General features: G+C 26.8%; 2 protein-coding genes across 4 annotated transcripts; one reads left to right on the top strand and one right to left on the bottom strand.

Annotated features, from left to right (window-relative positions):
* The first annotated feature begins 303 nt into the window (after positions 1-303).
* Positions 304-20,020, top strand: LOC100206625 (GATA zinc finger domain-containing protein 14). 3 transcript variants are annotated; one of them, XM_065811381.1, is made up of 3 exons: positions 311-767; positions 17,304-18,023; positions 18,108-20,020. In XM_065811381.1, the coding sequence occupies exons 1-3, from the start codon at positions 450-452 to the stop codon at positions 19,716-19,718; spliced, it is 2,649 nt and encodes an 882-aa protein (XP_065667453.1). In that variant the 5' UTR covers positions 311-449; the 3' UTR covers positions 19,719-20,020. The 3 variants fall into 3 exon arrangements, with proteins under 3 accessions (XP_065667452.1, XP_065667453.1, XP_065667454.1); XM_065811380.1 differs by having other exon boundaries at positions 304-767; positions 17,304-20,020; XM_065811382.1 differs by lacking the exon at positions 311-767 and adding an exon at positions 4,334-4,409 and having other exon boundaries at positions 17,304-20,020.
* A 2,122-nt stretch (positions 20,021-22,142) lies between these two features.
* On the bottom strand, positions 22,143-22,700 carry LOC136087918 (uncharacterized). Its single transcript, XM_065811545.1, has one exon. The coding sequence runs from the start codon at positions 22,698-22,700 to the stop codon at positions 22,143-22,145; it is 558 nt and encodes a 185-aa protein (XP_065667617.1).
* Between the last annotated feature and the right edge of the window lie 1,423 nt (positions 22,701-24,123).

Raw genomic sequence — 24,123 nt, 5'->3', positions numbered from 1 at the left:
TTGTATTAGTCGACGCATAAAACGACTTCTTGTCAATCACGGAGTTCAATGAATAAACAAACGGAAAATTAACTTGTATAGAATGAAAGTTTTAAAAGAAATTTATCATAACAAACTATTTAATTTAATCATATCAACTTCAAATGTAAAAATATTCAAATTTATTACACTTTTGTAACTTTTTTATAATTATTACAATATTTAGTTTTTTTATATATTATTTTAAATGAGTTTTATAGTTCTAAAAGGAAAAGGGATTTTGTAAGTATTTATTTTCTCCTAAACTATCATTGAAAATAGTAAAGTTATTTGAGCCATTATGGAGAGTTAAAAATTAAGCAATCAAATCCAGGCATGATTTTGGCAGTCGTAAAGATGGTGCACTTACGTTAATAATGAAAATTTTTATAATTAATTAGGATTAGCTAATTGGAAATGAGGTTAATTTAATGGTTTTTATGTTAGAATATAATATGGATAATACCAAAACAAGAGCGAAAACCATTGAAGCCCTTCGACAGCATTTTCACGACCTTAGCGAAAGACGCACTGAAGTTAACAATCATTTTATTTCAACCCAACCTTTAATAGAGGCAGAAGATAAAGCCCAAGCCGATCAACTACTAGCATTAGCTCGTAGAAATCAGGCTTCTAAACCCAATAAGCCGAAGCAGTATGCTGCTCATAAACATGTGAAAAATGGTTCAAATGATCAACAAAACGGTGACAAAGAAAAAATATTTGATAGTAGTAATGAAATAATACAGGTTAGTTATGCTCACAACAAATTATAAAGTTTTTAAATTATAAAATGTATCTGCCTTTTGAATCTATATATATACATATTTCTAACTGCATTTTTTAATTATGACTTAAAAAATAAAATTTTAATTAAAAAAATTTGCTTCTATTTAGTAATTTGTTTATTGGTAGGTCGTTTATTATAAAAAAATAAGATTACACACATTTATTGTCTTTTTTTTTTTGACCAATACAAACAAATATATATATATATATATATATATATATATATATATATATATATAATGTTAGTGTATTCTACAAATAGAATGCTCGATGTTCTTAAAGAACAGAGCTATATATATATATATATATATATATATATATATATATATATATATATATAGAGAGAGAGAGAGAGAGAGAGAGAGAGAGAGAGAGAGAGAGAGAGAGAGAGAGAGAGAGAGAGAGAGAGAGAGACTAATAATAGGCTAGTCACTATTGAAATAATTCTAACCCTATATGCTGTTAATGATATACTTTAACTCCATATAACTTTTTTTTGTTAATTTATAATTATTGAGATATATTATACATGTTAGTTGTAATTTTTGTAAAATTAAAATAATTATGTTTATTAATAGTTTTTACACCTAATTTCAAATAAATAAAAAATATATTTAAATTTTTTAATAAAAAAGTGAGGATGACCCAAGTTTTTTTGTTCAATGTACTGTAATGCTCTTGTTGAGTGTCCAAAAATACACAAAAGCTAATAACACACAAGGCAATGTCTTCAAAATACAATTTATATAAAAAAAATTATTACTCAATCTTTTAAAGTAATCCAAAAAAACTATTTTGTTTTATGTATTTTAAAAAAATTAACTTTCAATGTTTGCTTTTTTATTATTTATTTATTTTTATACACTAAGCTTAGTTTATTATTGTTTACAGTGTTTAGACTGTTTTTATTTTTTTTAATATTTTTGTTTCATTAAATGTTATTTTAGTTAATTTATAAAGGAAAATCTTGAATGGTATGAGTTGTAATAAGTTCTTGAATATGCAATACTTTAAATTATTAAGTGAAAACTATAAATATTTAAAATTTAATGTATTCATTTAGTTAATATACTTATTAAGCAAATAATCATGAGGCAATAATTTTTAGTTATAAAATTTTAGTTAAATTTTTTATATATAGTATAGTATAATTATTTTTTTAGTTTTATATATAGTATAATATAATTATTTTGTTTAATATAGTAGTTCAAAGTTTTAGTATATAATGAGTAATAACTTGTAAATCAAGTATGTTTTCTTTATACCTAAGCTATTTTGATATATTAATTTTAAATAGGTAGTTTAAAAGGTTTGCTAATTTTTCTTTTTTAAGCAAATAATTTTTTTTTTATCTGTTACGAAAGAAAAAATTTTAATTGTTATCTCTTTTATTAATTATCTTTATTTTCTTATCTTTATTATAAATTTCTTGTTATTTGACAATTAAAAAAGTTTTTAAAAAATAAAGTTAATTATCAAAACAGAAACAGTTCAAGACTTTTCACTACATAAATTGACACCTTTTAAATTTTATTAATAATCAAGATAATTATGCAATTGGTTTTATTAATAATCAAGATATAAGATATTTATGCTATTGGTATAAAATTGTCATTATAAAAAATACATTTCTCCATTCTTCTGTTTTGGGTTAATAAGCATGTAATATCTTGTTATAATTTATTGTTATGTCATATACAATTGCAATAGTTTATTATTGTAAAAAATGGAAAGCAAATATGTTTCTTTTAATTATTTGTTTAAATTCAACTAACAGGAGGAAACAAACTTTAGAGTTCTTTTTTTTAGTTTAAAAACAATAGCAACGTCAAGATAGCTTCCTTAACAAATCATCTTAAGAACCATAGCTATGATAAAAAATGTTATTAATAATAATATAATAGTATAATAATAGTAGTTACACTCATTAATAAGTAATTGATAATATTGTTATAATTATACATATATATATATATATATATATATATATATATATATATATATATATATATATATATATATATATATATATATATATATATATATATATATATATATATATATATGTATATATATTGAGTTAAATAATAAATTATAAATAAGAATAGATATTATTAAAATAATTTAATATAAATTTGAAAACTTGCTTTGAATTTTACTTTAAAATCTAATAAAAGTGTATATATTTATATTTAAGAAAATCTACTGTTTAATTTCTTTTGAGTTTAGAACTTTACAATTTTAGTTGTTAGTTGTTAATGGTTTTTAATGCTTAAAAAAGATTTTTACTCTTTTAAATCTCTACTTGATAATAGTTGCTTTTGATTGCTAGTTGATTATAAAATAATATATCGTGATGATAAACTACTAATTCACCTCTAGTTGTGTGGCTGTGTGTGTGAGTGTGTGTTTATATATATATACATATATATATATATATATATATATATATATATATATATATATATATATATATATATAATATATATATATATATATATATATATTTAAATACACACACACATCTAGTCCACATTTTTTGCACTTTAAGTTTTTAATATCAGACATATATATATATGTGTGTGTGTGTGTGTGTGTGTGTGTGTGTGTGTGTGTGTGTGTGTGTGTGTGTGTTTATATTCATACTTAGTTGCATATATAACAACAATAGTGAAGTCCCAAAAAGGACTCCAGTTTTAAAAGTCACAAATTTGCTATTTATTCTAGGTCTAGGAGCTTCAAAAATACTTTGAGATTTATAAACTACTTTTTGGACAAAAAATTTTTTAATTTTATATATTTTCCCAAATACTACAAGCTTTACAGTACAGTTTTTAATTATTGTACTTTTTTTAACTTTTCTTAGAACCCTCTCTCAGCCCTTTAACTTAAGTCATAAGCCTTGACAGACCACTGCACGGTGAAATAAGTTAAGCAAGATACTACCAGGAGCATTTTTGAGTCATATTTTTATTTTTGCGTCATCTAATTTCCAATGATTTTTAGATTATTTAAATAAGTTTCAAGTTGTTTCAATTTTTTTAGTGTAGATAGTAAAGTTAAATATCGAAGCTAGCTCTTTTTTTTGTCTAAAATAGAGTCTAGTTAATATTTTTTCAAAAGCTGTTTGGATTTATGTTTAATAATAATAGTAATGGCTCTACTAAATTGTTTATTTTTATGTAGCAAACTTGTTTTATTTTTTATTTTTGATGATTTTCAGTTAGCTTTATAGCTTAGTTATTTACATGTTTATATGAGTTCAGATAAGTTTCAAAAAAAAACATACTTATATACAAACAGATAATCTAATAAGAAATAATCTTTCAACTGAAAAGTTTCTGCTTATTTTTATAAAGTTGTTCAAGTTATTGAAGTACTATAAGATTTACTAATAGTATTTGTTAAAAGTCATATAAAGTTTACAAATGGTATTTATTATTAAATATTGAAGTGTGCATAAATTATTTTATAATGAAAATTATTAGAATAGATTAGAAAAGATTTAGTTTTTATCCTAGAATTTTTAGTATAAGAAGATGGAATCATGTAGTTTTGTACCAAAGCTTTGAAGGAAGTCTTATCTGTCCAATTTGACAAATGTAAGTTAATTAAGATATTTTAAATGCAAATTGTGGATAGAGAATAAGTACACATTTTTGTTTATTAGTTAATTTATTTTTTTTGTTATAAATTCAGTGCAAATCATTATTTGGGGAAGAATATTGCTTAACAATATTATTTATCAAATTCAAGATTAATCTAATGGGTCATTCCATATAGTCACGGTCGTGACATTTCTATTACAAAAGTTAAAGATTTAAGCAAGGAACTTAATAAGCCTTTTTTTTTTTTTTTTTTTTTTTGTGGTAATGGGTACATTTGGTCGCATACTACAATCTGAAAAATTTACATTAAATTTTATGCTATAGTTGCTTCGCTATGTCAAAATAAAATCAGTTGTGGTTGTGACAGCTACAAAAATAGAAACAGAACTTGTTTAAGTAATTTTGTTTTTTTTGTAGAAAACATTTAACAATTTAAAAATTTAATCTTTTTAATAATTTTAATAATTTATAGAATGTTATATTAACTATAATACATTTTTTTTTTTTTTTTTTTTTTTTTGTTCATGTTTTACATGAGATGGTAGCTAGAAAAAAGTCGAGGTTGTAACATTGCGGTCATGACAAAATATTGTACAATCAGATAAAATTACATTTTAGGTATTTTTAAGGTATATTTTAGCATTGTTAAAGTTTATAAAAATATATAAACAATTTAAACAATGTTTATAGTTATCCTTAGAAAAATAAAAGAAACATCAACAAGTTTTTAATAAAAAAGCGTAATAAATCACTTTATTAAATTGCAATATTAAAGATATATTTAAATAAACTAAACAAATTGATATACTTAATAATGATTTTTTGTTTGCTGTGTTATTCATCTGATAGTGGTGATATTTTTTTCATGCTAAAATTTTCATTCTTAACTTTCAGTAATGGTAAAGTCGTATATCTTCAACCTTTTCTGCTAGCAGTAAAGTATCGCTTAGCTGACTATAATGTTGATCGATTTCATCTTCAGTCAAATATATAAAGTTACTGTAGAATCTTTGCATACAGCATTCAAAACTGCCACGCATTTTAAATAATAACTTGTCTTGCTTTAACCTTTTGTCATGCTATTCTTTTTAAAGTTCCTCCAACCCTATCAATGGCTCCTTTTCCATGGGCTGTAGCAAAAAAACTCCACTTGATAGTTGGAATATTAAATGTCACTTGACAATACTTCAGGAATTTTAACATAAAGCAGTTTTTAAATTGAGAAGATGGACCATCACTCTACAACGTTACTTTGTGTATAATCAAATTGGTTGCGAAAGCCTTTAAAAAATATATTACAAATGTTATGCATCCCTCAAATATAAAAATGCATTCTTCATTTTGCTCTTTGGATGGTGGTTTCGGTTTGTTTGGATAGTTAGCACAAAAACTACATGACAGTAAGAGGCAATCTAGAGTAAGAAGGCTGCAAAGAATTCATTTGTTTACCCAGTTTGTGTTATAAGCTTCAAAATTAAGGTTTGAGGATAAAGTGTTGCATATATTAATAAAGTTTTCATAAATTAGACAATAGCAGCTTTCAAGAGGCGTCTCTGAATATGTACAGTGGGTGACCATTAAAATAGGGCCATTGAGTTTTCTACACATTTTTGGGAAATTATATCCATAATGTAAAAAAAAAATAAAGGTTTACGGTAAAAAAATAATTAAAAATTTAAAAAATAGTTGTTTAATGTCAAATATAAATATAAAAACAAACAAATTTTTTTTATATATATAAAAATTGTAATGTTATCAATATTTTGTAAATCCACCCTTTGCTGCTATAACAGCTTCTACTCTCTGTGGCATGCTGTCAATGCATTTCTGTGCCAATTCTTTTATGTAAGGGTTTCAATGCCAACCTTCAATTAGTTTTTCAATAAGCTGGGTTTTATTTGTCACCAGTTCTTTTGAAGAAACCTCCCGTTTTAATAGCTCCCACAGGTTTTATATAGGATTAAGATCGGGGGAATTTCCTGGCCAATCCAGCAGTGGAATATTTTTCTCAAGAAACTTTTTAATGGATTTTGCCATATGGCATGAGGCAGAATTTTGCATAAATATAAATTCGCCATCTGGAAACCATTCCGAGACTTGAGTGAGCTTTTGCTCCAAAACTTCTTTGTATTGGTCCTGCCTCATTGTCCCTTGGACTATGTAAAGCCTTCCCATACCCTTACCACTTCTAACGGACCACACCATAATTGACAATGGATGTTTTACTGTCTCGATAATGCAGTCTGGATTAAATTTTTCACCCACCCTTCGTTGCACAAATGAGACTTTGTCGTCCAAGATCTGAAACGTGGATTCATCAGAAAAGCACACCTGAAAACAAATGTTTCAAAAAATGTTAGTCTTTCATTAATCTAAAGAAAATCGAGAAATAAAGCAGAAAATGACATTTTTAAGAAATAAATACCTTTCTCCAATCATCTGTTGTCATATTGCGGTGTTTTATAGCCCATTTCAGTCTTTTATCCTTCATGGCAGGCATTAATTTTGGTTTTTTCGCAGAACGGTAACACTTAAAGCCTAATTCATCTAAGCGTCTCCTGACTGTGCGATCACTAATAATAATTCCAGCATCTTTAATCAATGTTGTGATTATTTTTCTGGGTTTCTTTCTATTCTCCAAGCAAATATTCCTGATAATTCTCTCAGACCTTGGCATTGTAAGGCGTTTTCCTTTACAGTTTTTACTGAGTGTGGATATAGGGTTTTCGCTATTTCTTATTTTTGATGCTATTCTTTGCACAGTCTGCCTAGAAACGCCAATTCTTCTTGAAATTTCTCGTTGAGAATAGTTAGTGTTGCTTAAAAGTGACATTTCACTTTTTTTACACACTACAAAAATATGTAAAAGAAAATTAAAAAATTTGAAATAATGTATATTTTTGGAAAAACTACTTTCAAAGAAGTCTTTCACTTAATAAAACACTTAAAAAATTAAAATTTTGAACAATAGTCGGTTAAAAATAACGTTTGAAGAAAGATCCTTAACACACACACACAACAAGCTTCGGCACTCTACAAATGGTAACTGAACACAATTTCACGGTTTTACTTGTCAAAACATGTAAAATACAGTGTTGCTAGCAACAAAATAGTGTTGCCTACACAATAATTTGTAATGTTGTAAATAATTATGAAAAATTGTGAATTTTACGTTTGAAAGGTGAATTAATGCTGACAATATAACAAAAAACGTGATGGCCCTATTTCAATGGCCACCCACTGTAAGTATTTGAGCTGGACGAAGTGCACAAAATTTGGAAAATTTTATATCGTTACCAAATTCTTCTGTGTACAGGGCATAACATTCCCTTAATTTAAGTAATGCTTTTGAAATTTTTCACCATAATTTTTATATCACCATCAATATTTAGTCTTTCATACCTTAGAGATATTTCTTCGCAGTTGTAAAACTCTAGTACATGATTGAATACACTAGAAGATAAACGGATGTACTTTTTTATCTTTGATATATCTGGTAAAGAGATGTTCATTTCTATTGCTAACTGTTTAATGACATAATCTGCTTTTCGTGGCAACTTTGGTAAAGCCAATTTAACGCGGGTTACATCATGCGCTTCTGACGAACTTGAATGATAGATGTGTTCTTCCGTTTGACTAGAAGAAAAACAAGGAATATCAATGATACCTTGAGCTTTTTGAAGATCTCTGTGTTTACGCTATCGTAAATTAGCAAGCTCCTTATTTTTCAATTCTTGCTCTAGCGTTGATTGTTGGAAACAAATTTTACTAATTTTTTTTAATTCAGTTTTCTTTCTTTCTCTATAATCTTTGCAAACTTGTTTGTGCAATTTGTGCATTCTTTTAATATTTATATGTTTCCTTTATTTTTTATGTAGAATATGTCAAACAAGTTATATTTTAAATTAGTTCATAACCTTTAAACACACAGTTATATCAATTGTTTGAATTACTTTTTATAACATGTGTTTTAGTTAAGGTTTTTTGTATTATATCTTCTTCTTTGGCACACTTCAACATCCATATGATGCATTTAAACATCAAAATATCTGTTACATCGCGGTCGTGACAAAAAAGAAATTCCATTTTACTTTTTTTCAGACAAGGACATTATAATTTTTTTTTACATACATATTCATTTCAACTAAAATGCTTTTGCTAAATATTTTCTAATTAAAAAAAATTAAATTTAGATTGTATAAAAAGACTAAATTTGTTATGGATAAGGTCGAGGTTGTCATGTGATAGGAATGTTATCACCTTATTCGAAATGGTAAAAGCCGTAAATTGTTCTGAAAATGTAAACATTTAAAAAACCTTTTTAAAAATGGTTTAAATTATTTTTTTTTCATTCGAGTTTTAATAACAATGTAAACATTTTTTATGCTGCTTTTTAGTTCTAAGTACCTAATTGAGCTTCAGTAAATAATGCATTATTGTTATTTAGTAAGTAACTCTTTTAGTAAATTTTTTAAGCATTGTTGAATGGATAATTTGTGATATCATTGTATGTTTATATTGTATGTTCCTTTATAAGCATGTCAAAATTTAACATTAATAGTAAATAAACAACATAAGTTTCGTATAAAAGTTATCTATACTTTATTATAAATAGTTTAGCAGTTAATTTACACAAAAAAGTTGTTTAGAGTTCAAATTTAAAAGTCGAAAAAAGTAAAGAAGTGGTTAAGATAGACCTTTACATTACTTTACATTATGTTGTTGTTTGAACAATTTTAAACACCATAGGTTTTTAGCATTTTTATTATCAATTCTTAACAACTTTTTGGTTTTTTTATATCCACTTCTTCATGTGATATAATCTTTCTTAATGCTTTAATAAACACTTCCTCACGTGGTACAATCTTTCTTAACTCTATTATAACCTCTTTTTTATGAGATACAATCTTTCTAGTTCTCGTACAGCTAACCTTACCTCTTTTTCGCATAACCTAACTGAACACCAGCCTATTGCAAATCAAATTTTAATTCAAAAAAAAAAAGGGAGCTATGCCGTAATAATGCATGACTTAAATATTAGTACATATTTCATCACTTGAATAAAAATTATACCATTTTTTTGGCACATCTTCATTATGATTTTCTTATAACATTCTTAATTATCAAAAATTCTTTAAGGATTTTCTCTTATTTTTCGCAATGTTATCACCTTGTGCATCATGACTGCCAATGTGATTGTTTTCATTTGACGTCAGAGCAACTTAATGGATAATAGTTGCTGTCGTGACGGTGAAAAACGCATTTTTTCTATTTAGTAACATACCAACTAATAATTGAGATAATAATAATATCACTTATTAACAAACTTATTTAATCACTAATGTTTTTTCGGAGAAATAAAAATTGAAAAAAAAAAAACGTTTAACGCAACTCCATGTTATGAAATCCATGTTTTTTATATCATAAATTACTAAAAATGGCTACCAAATTTTAAAGATCTTTTACACATGCATAAAAATAAATGACGAAGTGAAGAGATTTTTTTAGATGCACTAATGTTTCTGTTAATTTAATTTAAAAAAAATCTATTTCTAATATTCAGTTTAAATATTTTTGAATTATGGCAAACTTATATGGAATGACTCAAATGATAAACTTTATATATTAATCTAATCTTATATTTAAATTGTTCAATTATGTAAATCAATAATTGATTGTAGCACATAGCCTATTGGATCAGTGAATGTTAAAAAGGTGAAAGTCCAACAATGTAAAATTTTGGGAAACTAAAAAAAACTGCAGTTCTACCTGTAGTAAATTTTTGTTGATGTTTTAATAATTTTTTTTTTATTATTATTTTGAAGAGGACAATGTTTTTCACTCAAAAATAATTATTTAACCATTAACAAAACTAAACTACGAGGGGAAATGCAGTTTTTTTTTAGTTTCCCAAAAGTTTACATTGTTGGACTTCCACCCTTTTAGCATTCATTGATTCAATTAAAGTAGCAAGCAAGGTGCCTAATTTTTATAATCCAATTTTTATTGTGTAATGATTTATATACCTTCTTGTAAAACTGCTGCACCGTTGTTTGTTAAACCAATTATATTCTTCTCCAACATAAGGTCATACTGATTTAATTTGTCACTAAATACTGTAACACATTTTTTTTTTTAGGTAAACTATTCAGAATTTGTCCTGAATTCCCAAACATTTTCTCTGACTGAAATTTACATTTTTGTAACCAAAATCTTTGTTACATTTGTGTGACCATTTATGTTTTCTTTTGGAAGTACACTCACTAATACTAAAATTTTTCCATTTAATTTTTATAACTAACTTAATTTAATGCTTCAAACAATTTTTAAAGATTTTTAAAGAATTGAATGTTATAAAAATTCTGAATTAAAGCAAATTAAGTGCTATTGTACAAAGATTGCTGCCAGTGAGTTGTCTTTATGTTTTGTTTGTCGTTTAATCGTTTTTGGAGGAGGTTTATAAGTTTTTTTTTGGATTTTTCTTCTTTGAAATAAACCTATATTGAAAGACCTACTTTGAACTTTTAAAGTTGAAATTTTTAGTGAAAAATCATGCTCTCTCCTACTTTTGACTTTTAAATAGTGAAACATGCTTAGTCTCCATAGGCTAAGTTAGACTATTAACTTAAATTTATATTATGGCTAATAATAGTTCTTATATTTAAATTTAGTTAATTTAAATATTTAAACATTTAAATTGATTAAGAATTAATTTAATGTATTTTTTAAAGATACTTGCAAATAAGAATAGTGCAACAATCCATGATGTACTCCTTGTGAATTTTAATGATTTTAACAATGAGTAAATTATTTATGATATTTACCATAGTAATGAGTTTAACATCTTTTTTATGTATTTTTTTTATTTAGTAAAAGTATAAAAAATAACTAGTTCTTTTTTATATTGGATTTTTTTTACATTTTATTATTAAAATGATCCAAAATGATAGTACATATATTTTATTATTAAAATGATCCAAAATGATAGTACATATATTTTATTATTAAAATGATCCAAAATGATAGTACATACATTTTATTATTAAAATGATCCAAAATGATAGTACATACATTTTATTATTAAAATGATCCAAAATGATAGTACATACATTTTATTATTAAAATGATCCAAAATGATAGTATATACATTTTATTATTAAAATGATCCAAACAGATATGGGGTAATTCCATGTCAATTGACCCAGACCATGTCACTATACATCTCAAATTTTGCTGATTTTTATACAGTTGAGAGTACTTAATAAAATAAGAATTCTTTTAGAATTTTAGTCTCTATCTTCAAGAAGATCCTCTAGTTCCAAGAAGATCTTATGACCATCTTATTTTTAGCAAATATTGGCCAGGCCCCTCTTGTCTCTTCAAAATTGCAATGTTTATTTGATCTTGTTACTTAAAAATTTGTACCTGGCTGTTTTCAGGGGTGACAAATCCGATAAAATGATGAAAAATATTTAAAAAATTTATTATGTACCTGTATTTATCAATTTGAATAGGCAATTTTATATACACGATTTTAATGCCCAAGAAATTTTATGCTATAATTGATAAATATAGCATAAAATGCAGAATTTGTAATATTCCAATTTTTTACAATATTACAAATATATCATATCTACCATTCATATCAATCACATATTACCATTCATACCAATCACATATTACCATTCTTAACAGGGTGTTGGGTTTTTCAACTACATATGACAGTTTTTAATTTTGTGCAGTTTTTTAATTACATATTACAACTTCTTGATTACATGTTGTGCTTTCCATTATATATTAATGTAATTAAGAAACAGAACATGTAAATGAAAAATTGCAATAGTTGATTGAGAATTTATATTATTTAATTCAGAGTTTGTAAATTATTGTTTCAAATGTACAATCTAAGCTTGTAGATCATTATAAAAAGTCATAATTTGATTTTATGTCAGAACATAAAATCAAGTTTAACCTGTTGTATGGGCCAACAATTGTTATGGAATTCAAGTATCATTTTATTACACAATACAGTAAGATTGTTATGAGACAGAAGTTTCTCATTAAGTTGTGTCATTATTTGTTTTACCAAATTTAATGCAGGAATTCAAGTTTTATCAGAAAGATTTATTAGAGCCTAAAAAATTAACAGAAGATTAAACTGAGTTGATGCCATTACTATACCAAAAATTATCATGTTACCATTAATTGGATAATGATAAGATGGATTGAAAATTAGACACATTGAGTGAATTGAAGACAACTATTGCCAAAACAATTATTATTTGCAATGACATTGCAAATGGTGGAAGTTTGATTTGATTTGGAAGATTTGGCAATGAAAAGGGAAAAAAGAGAAAAGGAAAAATGAAGGAAATTTTGTTTTAAAGAATAAACAAGATTATTTAAAAATTAGAATAATATTGAAAGGTATAAATGAACAAAATAATTGAAGAAAAAATAAAGCAAGAAAAAGAATAAAACACACAAATAGATTTAATAAAACAAAAACAAAACAAAAAAATTTACCAAGTTAAAAGTAAAAGTTCGAGAAGAGTTGAAATAAAATGAACTAATTAAAACTAATTAAAAGAATTAAAACAATAAATCACCACCAATTTTTTTATGGCTTACCTTTTCAGATTAAGTTTGCTTTTTCATTTGCATAAAGTTAGTTAGTATTTGCGCTGTTAATACCTGTTATTGAGTGTTAATTTTTTTTTTCTTTCTTATAATTTGAATTTTTAGAGCTGAATTGTGATTTTTTTCTAAATTAATTTGATTAAGGTATGCTTTTATTTATTAATATTGCTGTTAATTTATTTATTTATTTTTTAACTTTATTAAGGTGTCACTTCAATGACTAGTTTTTAACTATATGAGTGATACCTAACCTTATTTTGTCAAATTATAATAAAATTTGTAATTTTTTAGTTTTTGGTTGAATAAATGTATAAAAAAATTTCCTTGAATAAAAATTGTTTTTGTTATAAAATTTGCACAATAAGTCTTCTTCAATGAACAATAATATAAAAAGCAAAATGAGGTGAAATTGTTAGGCAAATAAAAAAATAAATCTTAAATGGTCATCAAATTTTGTTTAATATTACTTTGTTAAAACAAAGTTTAATCTTTTTTATAAAAAAATGTAAGAACAGGCTAGTAAAGAGAGATAATACTGTAAATACTTACATCAAAAAGTACAAAATTATGTTTTATAAAAAATAACTGTGATTCACGTTAGTCTTACTACAAACAAGCATATCAATTAGTTCATGATAAACCTTTGATAATTCAACTGCACTTATCATTAACTTGACATTTTGATGGTAGGTACACGTACAGTATGTGTGTGATCACACACATACTGTATGCGTATTAGATTCACATCATTAGCTCACACATTGCACCATTTTGGACAATTTGAGCAAAAGTGAGAAAATCAAGTCTTTATATAAAGATAACTGTTTTAAACTTAGTATACAGTAAATACACATACGTACAAATGAGATATTTCCTTTCCTTTTTTTTTTTCAGAGAAAGATAAAATACCATTTCCCAGCAAGTTGTTTATTAATTTCTTTACATAATCTTAAAAACATGAGTGATAATTACTATTTTAGTATTTTGCAAAAAAATCTAGCATTTATAATTACAATAAAGTTTAAAAAAAGCTTCATGGTTAAGTAATAATACCTTTTTTTCTTTTTCCAGTGCGTGAATTAAATGAATCACAGCAAGTTTTGTGGATTGTGGAATAATGTTTTAAGTAAACATATTCATGGAAGCAAACCATAGCACTTTCATCACTTTCAATTGAGACATTAAATTTTCTTGATATCATTGGAATTCACTTCATTTTTGATATTTTGATTTTCGCGTCATTTTTGATATCATTGGATGTTTGTTTGTGACAATTTTATTTATTTATTAAACCAATTGAACATCTTCCTTTATCATTATTATTATTATATTACTTTTTAGTTTTGTACGAAATTTTAAAATTATTATTTGAAGACTCATTAATAGAAAATCCTTCATTAAACATAGAGGTTGTATAAAGTGAAGATCTTAAATGTGAAATGCAAACAAGTTTATATATTAGAACAGTACCTGGGATTCTAAAATCAAAAAAATACAAAAAAAAATGTATATAGTTTCTTTTTCATTATTAAATAACAATTTTTTAAAATTTTTTATAAAACTTTCAATGTAAATAAATCAGATTCAAAAAAGAAAACCCCTGCAGTTTTTTTGTAATAAGGAGTTTGTTATATATAGAACCATAGGAAAAAATTTTTAAATCATATCTTTTAGGCATTTCAAGAAATACTTTTTTTTGTATGGGACATCAAAAAACTTATAAAAAGTGTTACACCATTTTGAAATTGAATTTTCATAGAGAAGCTTTAATTTTTTAGTGTTTTATCATTTTTGAGTTCCTCTCCCTAAAAAATAGTTAGTTACAAATTTTCAGCACTGTTGAGCAAATATTTCATAAGCTAATTGTGTTATGTAATTAGCTTAAAAAATAAATGTCACTGAAAGAATCAATCAAAAAAGAGGTTGGGACTGAGTATCGATATCTCTGAAACCGTAAGAAGTCAGACACTAAAATTTGGAGTGAAGTTTTTTTTCATTAATATAAGCTTGTATTCCAAAAATCATCAAAATCTGAGATAGCATGGTGTTGAGCATAAATTGAATTGAGCTGGACCCAATTATCGCTGGTGAATTTTAACTCAAATAAAAATCAATTTTTTTTTTAGCTAATCTTTATCCCAAAAATCTAGTTCTTTCTATATTTATAAGCAGTAATGCACTTGATGAGTCATCTACTCTTCTTATAGAATTAACTCTTACTTCCAATCTTTCTTGGAAACCATATGTCAAATCCATTGCAAAATTAGCCTCTACTAAGGTTGCATCTTTTTATTGTACTCGCCACTTTCTTACTCAAGATTCTGTTCTTTATCTCTATAAATCTGTCCTTGTATGGAATACTATTGCTATATCTGGAGCAAATCTTCAAATGATGCTCTTTCTCTTTTAGACAAGGTGCAAACAAGCATTGTTAACATAGTTGGACCTGCTCTTGCAGTCAAACTTCAACCATTGTCCTATCTTTTTAATGTTGCTTCTCTTTTTCTTTTCTACTTTAATGGGTGCTGCTCTTAATAGCTAGCATCTCTTGTGCTATCTACTAAAATTCATTCTCATGTTACTAATCATTCAGTCTCATCCTTTTACTGTGAATGTTCCTAATGCTCCAAAAATTCTTTTTCGTCTCTTTTTTTTCCTTAAACATAGTTTGCAATTTTTTAAGTGGTCTGTTAATTGTTATCTTGCTTTTTAAACTTCATCTTTTCTCTTCACTTATGTTTTTTTATTAAAATATTTGTATTGGTTTCCATAGTTTTACCCTATTTTCATTACATTACACAGAAGATGTTAATTTGAAAGCAATATTAGTATATCTCATTTCGATTTAGTGATGTGTCATAATTTTTAATGGAGAACATTTGTATAGATACTCAAGTCAATCTTGTAATCATAATATCTTGTTATTGCTATGTTGGTTTCATTGGTTTCATGTTGTTGAACTATGTTCTCAAATTTCATGTGAAGAACTTCAATAGGTTTTAAGTATGCTTAAGTTACTCAAAGAGAAAAAAACTTTGCTTGTGTCATATCCACAGTATACTTTGAGGTGTTTTGCTATTATTTTTTTTTATTATTATTTTTTTAGACAGATTGATAAAGGTATACAAATATAAATATAATACAAATATAAAAGAGGGCAATGTGAACACCTAATTTTAAATTATACCTAATTCAAATTAGGTTCGATGATTATGGAAGTTAAACATAGAGAAATTTTTACTGTCAACAGGCAGACAAATACATGCAGCAACTGTAAAATGCATATATGCATTGTACAACTGTACAATGCATATATGCATTGTACAGTTGCTTGCATGTATTTGTCCATCTCAGCTGTATCATTAGCTGTTTGCAACAATTCCTTCTTTGTGTTAAATAATTCTTTTATCCTATTATTTTTAAATTAATTATTTAAATATTTAATTATCTTAATATTTATAAATTAATTATTGAACTCATTTTACAAGACTATTCTTTCAAGTAAAACAATATCTTTAGCCAAATATTTTTATGTATAACTATTTGACTTGATGCTCATATTTTTGAGCATCCGCAATATTTTCTCTAAAATACAGAGATTTAATGCAAGTTTTAAAAGTGGTCATTATCCAGACCACTAAGTTATAAGAGCATTTTTAAAATAGTCTTAAAAAAACTTTATTCCGCTTTTTAAAGATTTTATTATTTTTACAAAATTTCTTATTTAAATTTATTATTTACTTGGAGTAAATAACAAATTTAAATAAGAAAAGTGGAGTAAAGGTATTGTTGAAAAATTATGGCGGGTAGAACCTGAAAACAAATAATTTTTAAATTTTAATCTCTCTTTCCCTTTTGAAGGATAATAGTTTTTACAAAAGCAAAATTTTTAAATGCAGAAAGATTTTTATGATAAAATTTGAAATATTCAAGCATTAAAACTTTCTGTTAAAAAATCTTTTTAAAAAAATTGTAGCTCTTGCAAGCTTGCTCGGAAATTGTGTTTTTTTAATTGCTTTCAAAAAAAATGTAAAGTAAATTGATATCAAATTCCACCATTATTATTAATTTTATTATCTTTATTTTTATTATTATTATCTAATTATCTTAAATTCATTTTTGTCAAAGTTTTTTTTGATATTTTGTTATTTACTTTATTTCAAAAATAATTATATAATTTAATTTTAATAATTTCAAAAATAATTATATTTTTATGAAAAATATTTTTATATAAACAATATTTTTTAGAGCGGTTCACAAAAAAGACCATATGAACTCTATAATGGTTCTATTGATGAAACGTTAATGAAAGTTTCACGGCGGAATGATAATAACCAAACCTTTCAAAATATGTCAAATATGACTTATGATATGAATTCTAATATTCAACCAAATATGAATCCTTTTCAACAAGTAAACCTAGCGAATTCTAAAACAAATAAATCAAACATTAATATGAAAACTACTCCTACAATGAATCTCAATATGATGACTAATATTACTTCAAATGATATTTTAACAGATAGTTTTAAAAAAATTGAAAAAATACCAAACTTTAACCATGTTAAAACAGAATGTGCAACAACTGTTTCCTATAGCACTGTTAGTTCATCTGGTCAAACAAAAGAAAGCATTAAAACTCTCTCAAGTGCCGGATATAAAAATGATATGGATGACCTTAATACTATTGGTGGGTTTGCATTGTATGGCGAATTAACTGGTAACAATTCTAAAAATATAAAAACTGAAGTTCAAGTTGATGCCAATCATTCTACCCCAAATACAATGAAAGTTGATTCATCTAATATTGTACAAGCAAATACTTTGAATTCTCAAGCTAACTCCTCAAATATTCCACAAGCCAATAGAAGAATTTTATCTAATCCTGAAATCACAAACAATGGTAATAGTTCCCATTCTAAACCAAATCCTCAAATGCAAAACATCGATATTTCAAATCAACATAACCTCTCTTCAAATCAACATAACCTCTCTTCAAATCAACATAACCTCTCTTCAAATCAACATAACCTCTCTTCAAATCAGCATAACCTTTCTTCAATTAGGAATGTTAATCTTAACGCAATAAATGCTGTTTTAATGAATCAGCAAAACCAAAACAAATTTAACAACATACAAACTCCCTTAAACAGTACTTCTCAAAGTCCTTTAAATGTCCAATCTCCCAATACAAGTTTAATGCAACAATCAAATATGGTTTTGAATAATCCTTCATCTACCCAACTTGATTTACCACCAACCTTGCAACAATCTACCATACGTCCACAAAATATTGATAGAATGAATAGACATCAACAAGCTATTATGGGTAATATGATTGATATGAATAATCCTTATGTTCAAAATACGACTGGTCCCGCTCGTGAAAAACTCCAAGAACACATAAAGAAGCGACAAGAGTTTGTTTTACGACAGCAGTATCAGCAACAAATTTCTCGAAATCATTATATAAACCAACAATATTTGTCAAATCAAATGCAAAATAACTTACAGCAGCAGCAAAATTCTTTTCAATTTCCCAATGAGTTTGAGTCGTATAATCACAAAATGTATGATCAATTTGGAATGTCTGTCCAGCAAAATTCTTCAATCGGTTTTTATCCACCAGGTTATCAAATAGACACAGGATCAAATCAAATGTTTCAAAACAATACTCCCTTAGGGTATTCACAGCAAAATCGTGCTGGTGCAATGCTCCACAACTTTATGCTTGATCAGCAAATGAACCAAATGTATAACAATCAATTTAGCGGCAATACTCGACTAGGTAATCACGTACAGATGTTTAATAATATTACAAAGTCTCCTCCTCAATATCCTGGTCAAGATATTGATACGGGACTTATGCTTATAAATCAACCCATTCAAACTGGTTCTAAACTTTCTCATTTTTCGCAACCAGATAATACCGGAATTGGTATGAGCTCAACTAATCCTATGGTCATTGGGAACACTACTCCAGTGATCAATCAAAATCTACAAATGCATGTAAGAAATCCAATTACAAACCTTAACCGATATTCTGCTCCTCCGCCTCTTCAACGTTCTGTAAGCATTCCTGCAAACAGTGCTAATTTGCCTGGAAGTCCTCAACATTTTAATAATTATGCTAGCAATCAGGTAGACTCTTCTTTAGTTAACTTAAATAATAATAATCCAAGCTACAATCAAAATTGGAGTAACGAGCAACGTCAGATGATGTTTATGCATAGTCGCCAACAACAACTTCATCAACAACAAATTAACTTTAATGCGCAACAACATCCTTCCACGTTATCGCAAAATTTTCAAAATACCTTAAACAACGAATTTTTACAAGCTACAAAAACAAACTCTGTAGACTCTGATTTAAACTATGTTCGCACTTTTAATAATAATTCTCGGAACTTTGCACAACAGAATTCTCATAATATGTCACAAAATGAACTATCAACTAATCTTATGAACGGAGACAATTCAAATGTATCTGATACTGATAACAGACATGTTTCGCAAACCGTTATTTCTCCTGTAAAATCCTTATCTAGTAATATGATGGAGGCACCTCTAACGCATGTCAATAATTCCGATGAGGTTTCTGACTTAGATAATATATTAAATAACCCGCCCGAGCATTTTGATTTGTTAGAAATATTGATGTAATATACAAAATGTTTCCAGATTTTTATTTTTAAATCTCATGGTTCTAAAATCCATATTGGATGTTGTGGTGTGTTGTTTTCTGTTCGGTAATTAGTCGTAATTTTTCTTAATGAGTTTCTTAATGTTTTTGGAGTATTTATTTAGAAGCAATTACTGCGCTGCGAAATATATGCCTTCATGTGAAGCTAATGCTATTTATTTTATCGGATTTCTTTAAATCCTTTTAGTTATTTGTTTAAAATTTTATACGCTGAAATTTTGTTATTTGTAATTATCTTAATTGATTAAATGTTTTTAAATTGCACATTTCTTCTTTATTAACAGTTTAGGCCTTTGATATTTTTCATCGCAATTCCCGAAGAGGTTTTGTCGTTGTATTTATTCTTGAACATTGATATATAAGTTGTAATCAAGCGGAAGTTAGTTTACAAAAAGGAAGTTGTTTTTCGTTGCAATTCTCAAAGAAGTTTTATAGTTAGAAAATCTTTGAATGTTGATAAATAACTATCTATTTTTTATTAAACAAGTTTAAAGGTCATATAAGTAAATGAAGAAAATTACTCGGTTTTTACTATAAATATAACGAATAGCTAAAATATGAAATTGAATGGACCTTTCCCATAAATCGGCAACTGCGCAATGCATTGTGGTAGTTGTATTCATTTAAATCAAAACAATCCGATTAAAGTTTTAGGAATTAAATATTATTATAATGATTAGTTCTTTTAATGCGAATTTAGAAAATAAAATTGATGCTAGTTCTTTTCAGCACTCTTGCCAGGCATCTAAAGCTATGTTTCGGGAACTTAAGCATGATGAGCTTATTGCTGTTGACGAAGAAGAATCTATAAACAAGAGTATATCAACTTGGTCAAGAGACATTTCACTTTTACCAAATATATCTCACAATTTTATCAAGAAATATCTTGTTAATGATACTATACATATTGATAATTGTAAAAAAGGAGCCAATAAACACCAAACTCTTGGCTATCGTTTATTTAAAGAAAACTATGTCAAAAATGTATGTGTTAAAGCGAATGTAACAGCATCCATAAATTTGTTTATTGTTAAGTCTAATGTTGCTGCTTCTATGAAACGTAAACAATACGAAGTTTTTATACACTTGTGCCAATCTACTGGTGAAATACTTTATTCGAAATGCCATTGTAAAGCTGGTGCGGGGGGCTGTTGTAAGCATGTTGCTGCATCATTATATCAACTAGTTGATTATAAAGAGTTAGACATTAAAGTGGTCCCAGAAACAGAAACATGTACTGATGTTTTACAGATATGGCATGTACCAGGTGAATCATCCAACTCTGAAGCAATTTTGTTTTCAAACTTAAATTTTGAAAAAGCTGACACTTTTAAAGACAAAAATAGTACTCGAAAAAGACCTTTAGTTTCAGGAACGCGTAGATACCATTCATTACCAAATTGTTACGAAACCTCAACTTTACAACTTCAAACTCTTTGTAAAGGTTTAGAAAATCTCTGCCAGGGGACATATATATCTTCAATAATTCGTGATAATAACTTTCAGGCATGTTCCTTTTTTAATTCATCTCTGTCAACATTTATAGGCAATGATATTGCAGAACCTTTTAGTAAAAAAGATGACCGATTGATTATTATTACTCTATTTGACAATTTAAAAAAGGTGATTGATTTAAGTTGTTTGTCTACTGAACAAAAAGCATTTGTAGAATTACATTTAATTGTTGATATTGAGGAAGCTAAAAATATTGAAGTCAATACAGTTAAACAATCTGAAAGTACATTATGGTATCAAGAAAGATGCAAACGATTGACAGCTTCAAATTTTGGTACTGTAATAAATAGGTGGAAAAAAATTTACCCTACATCAATTTTAAAAAAATGTTTACAAACAAAAAATATCAAAGCAGGAGAAAACTGTATGTGGGGAAAGGTTAATGAAGATATAGCAATAAAACTATATGAAAACATAACGAAGTCAAGTGTTACTCGATGTGGTTTTTTTATAAACCCAAAATGCCCTTGGTTGGGTTGTAGCCCTGATGGAGTAGTTAGCGCTGAAAAAGTACTTGAAGTGAAATGTCCTTCTTCAAAAAAACATTTAACAATTAAAGAAGCGTGTCAAGATAAAAACTTTTATTTGAAATTTAACGATGGTGCTCCAAAATTAAAAATAAACCATCCTTATTACTATCAGTGTCAAGGCGTTATGGCACTAACAGAAACTAAAACAATTGATTTTATTGTATACACAGAAAAATCATTGCACATCGAAACAATAGAGTATGATGCGGAATTATGGAATACAATTATTTTTCCAGAGTTAACAGCTTTTTATTTCAAATTTATGTCATCAGAAATATTTAAAGTAAAATAAACGTTTACAGAATATTTATAAAATGTTTCTTTTTTTGTCTGGTTACATTATTTGCTATCAGTTTTTATTAGAGGTGGCAGAAAAGTAACTAAATAACAAACTATGACCCATATTTTGTTCATGTCAGCAGCCATTGAAAGTGGAAATGTGTTTTGTAATGTTCTGTAGTTTTTGATTCTTGCAATTGCACGTTCGACATGAATTCGCACAGATGCAATTCGTCTTGTTTCTAATTCTTTTTCCAATGTAAGTTGAAAATCGCCTTCAAGAAATGGTGGTATGTTGAGACTAATTCCTTTTGGTAAGTCATTTACGATATCGAAACCTCTATCAGCCATCAGGCTATCACCTTTTTCTAATAATTTTAGTATGCCACAGTGATTTGTTATCTGTTTATCACTTGATCTTCCAGCATATAAATCAGATACAAATGTAATGGCACCACTCGGTGCAATACCAATCAAACCCTTTGCTGTGTGATGATGTTTATATTTTGAAAACATAGCTGATTGAGTGCGATAGCTAGTTGGCATCACAGTAAATATTTCTGTACAGTCTATAATTACACGAGTATTAGGGTATACATCTTTAAAGCAGCTAGGCATTGTTTCATTAATTTAGTGAATATATTTCTGGTTCTAAAAACTTCATGACTACTTTAAATAGTTCAAAATTTTCAAAACCTGTGTAAAATTTGAAATGTTCTTTGTTATGTTTAAACCTTTCAACTGTAAATTGTGATAGAAGTATTTTGTCATTGAGCTTACATATAGCTTCTTTTTGAGTGTTTTCTAACGCTTGTTTTTCTTTTATAATGTCCTCAATTTGATCTTTAAGAATTTTATTTTTTTGTTTTAATGTTTTTTCGTAGCTTAAAACAGGTGTCGATAGTTCTTCACTATAAGGTATTTGTATTGTTTTATGTATTAAACCAAGGCTATTTTTGGTTTTCCTTGGTACACGAGCAGTTAGCTTAACTGTTTTTGGAATAATTGTTGGAACATTATTCATATAAGTTTTTTTGTTCCCTTGAAAGTGTGCTGAACAAACTCTGTGTGAAGAAGAAGGACTAAAGTCTTTTCTGCTAATTTTGGCTAACCATAACTTTCTTAACACTTTTTCCTTGGGTATAACATAAAATGATAAGTTTTTATTACGCTTAGAATTATTAAAACAATTTGGTACACAACAAGTACATCCACCACTTGTTGAACTGAAGTCAACTTCACTGTGTTCAACTTCTCTCAGTGAGATCGAATTCTTTGAAAAGAGTGAAGTTATACTTTGTGAAAAGAGTGGCTCACTGTTTTCGCAAAGTTCAACTTCTCCGTTAAAAGTGAGTTCACCTTCAGTAATTTCACTATCATCTTCACTGTTTTCATAAAGTTCAATTTCACTGTTTTCACAAAGTTCAATCTCACTGTTTTCACATAATTGAACATCACTGTTAAAATTTATTAGGCTTTTCGACATTTGTTTTGATTTAAATGAATACAACTACCACAATGCATTGCGTTTTGCCGATTTATGGGAAAGGTCCATTAATAAATTTTGAATAAACCCTTGTTTTTTTGGTGAACATCAACTTTATGGTCAGAATGAAGAGGATACACAACTGCTTTCCATATTTCCAAAATGTGGTCAAAGTAGTCAGATGGCTTTAGAAAAAGGGGTCAAAGAATAGGCTAATTTACAGAAAGAAATCATTGACATACAGGTTCAAGCAGTGCAAATGAGAGTCAAAATGTCAACTTTTATTAAAAAAATTTAGGCTTATTACCATCTTCATTTAGCCTTAGAAAACGTGTTTACTTGGTCGAAAGAGAGTTCTGAAAAGCGGCATTTTTCTGTGGGTTATTTTTTGGAAGTTACCAAATGGTGAATGTTCAAATTGCCGTTGTCAAGTTTATTCGAACCATAAATATGCTGTATTTTGTTCTAAGATCTAAAATTCTAGCTAACAATAGCAAAAAATAGCGTTTGGAAAAACACGTCGAGTGTTCAAGCTAATCATGAAGCACATTCTTG

The sequence above is a fragment of the Hydra vulgaris genome, chromosome 12 (assembly GCF_038396675.1).
Source record: "Hydra vulgaris chromosome 12, alternate assembly HydraT2T_AEP".
Lineage (NCBI taxonomy): Eukaryota > Metazoa > Cnidaria > Hydrozoa > Anthoathecata > Hydridae > Hydra > Hydra vulgaris.
The sequence above is the reverse complement of the archived record's forward strand: the minus strand, read 5'-3'. Positions and strand labels throughout refer to the sequence as shown.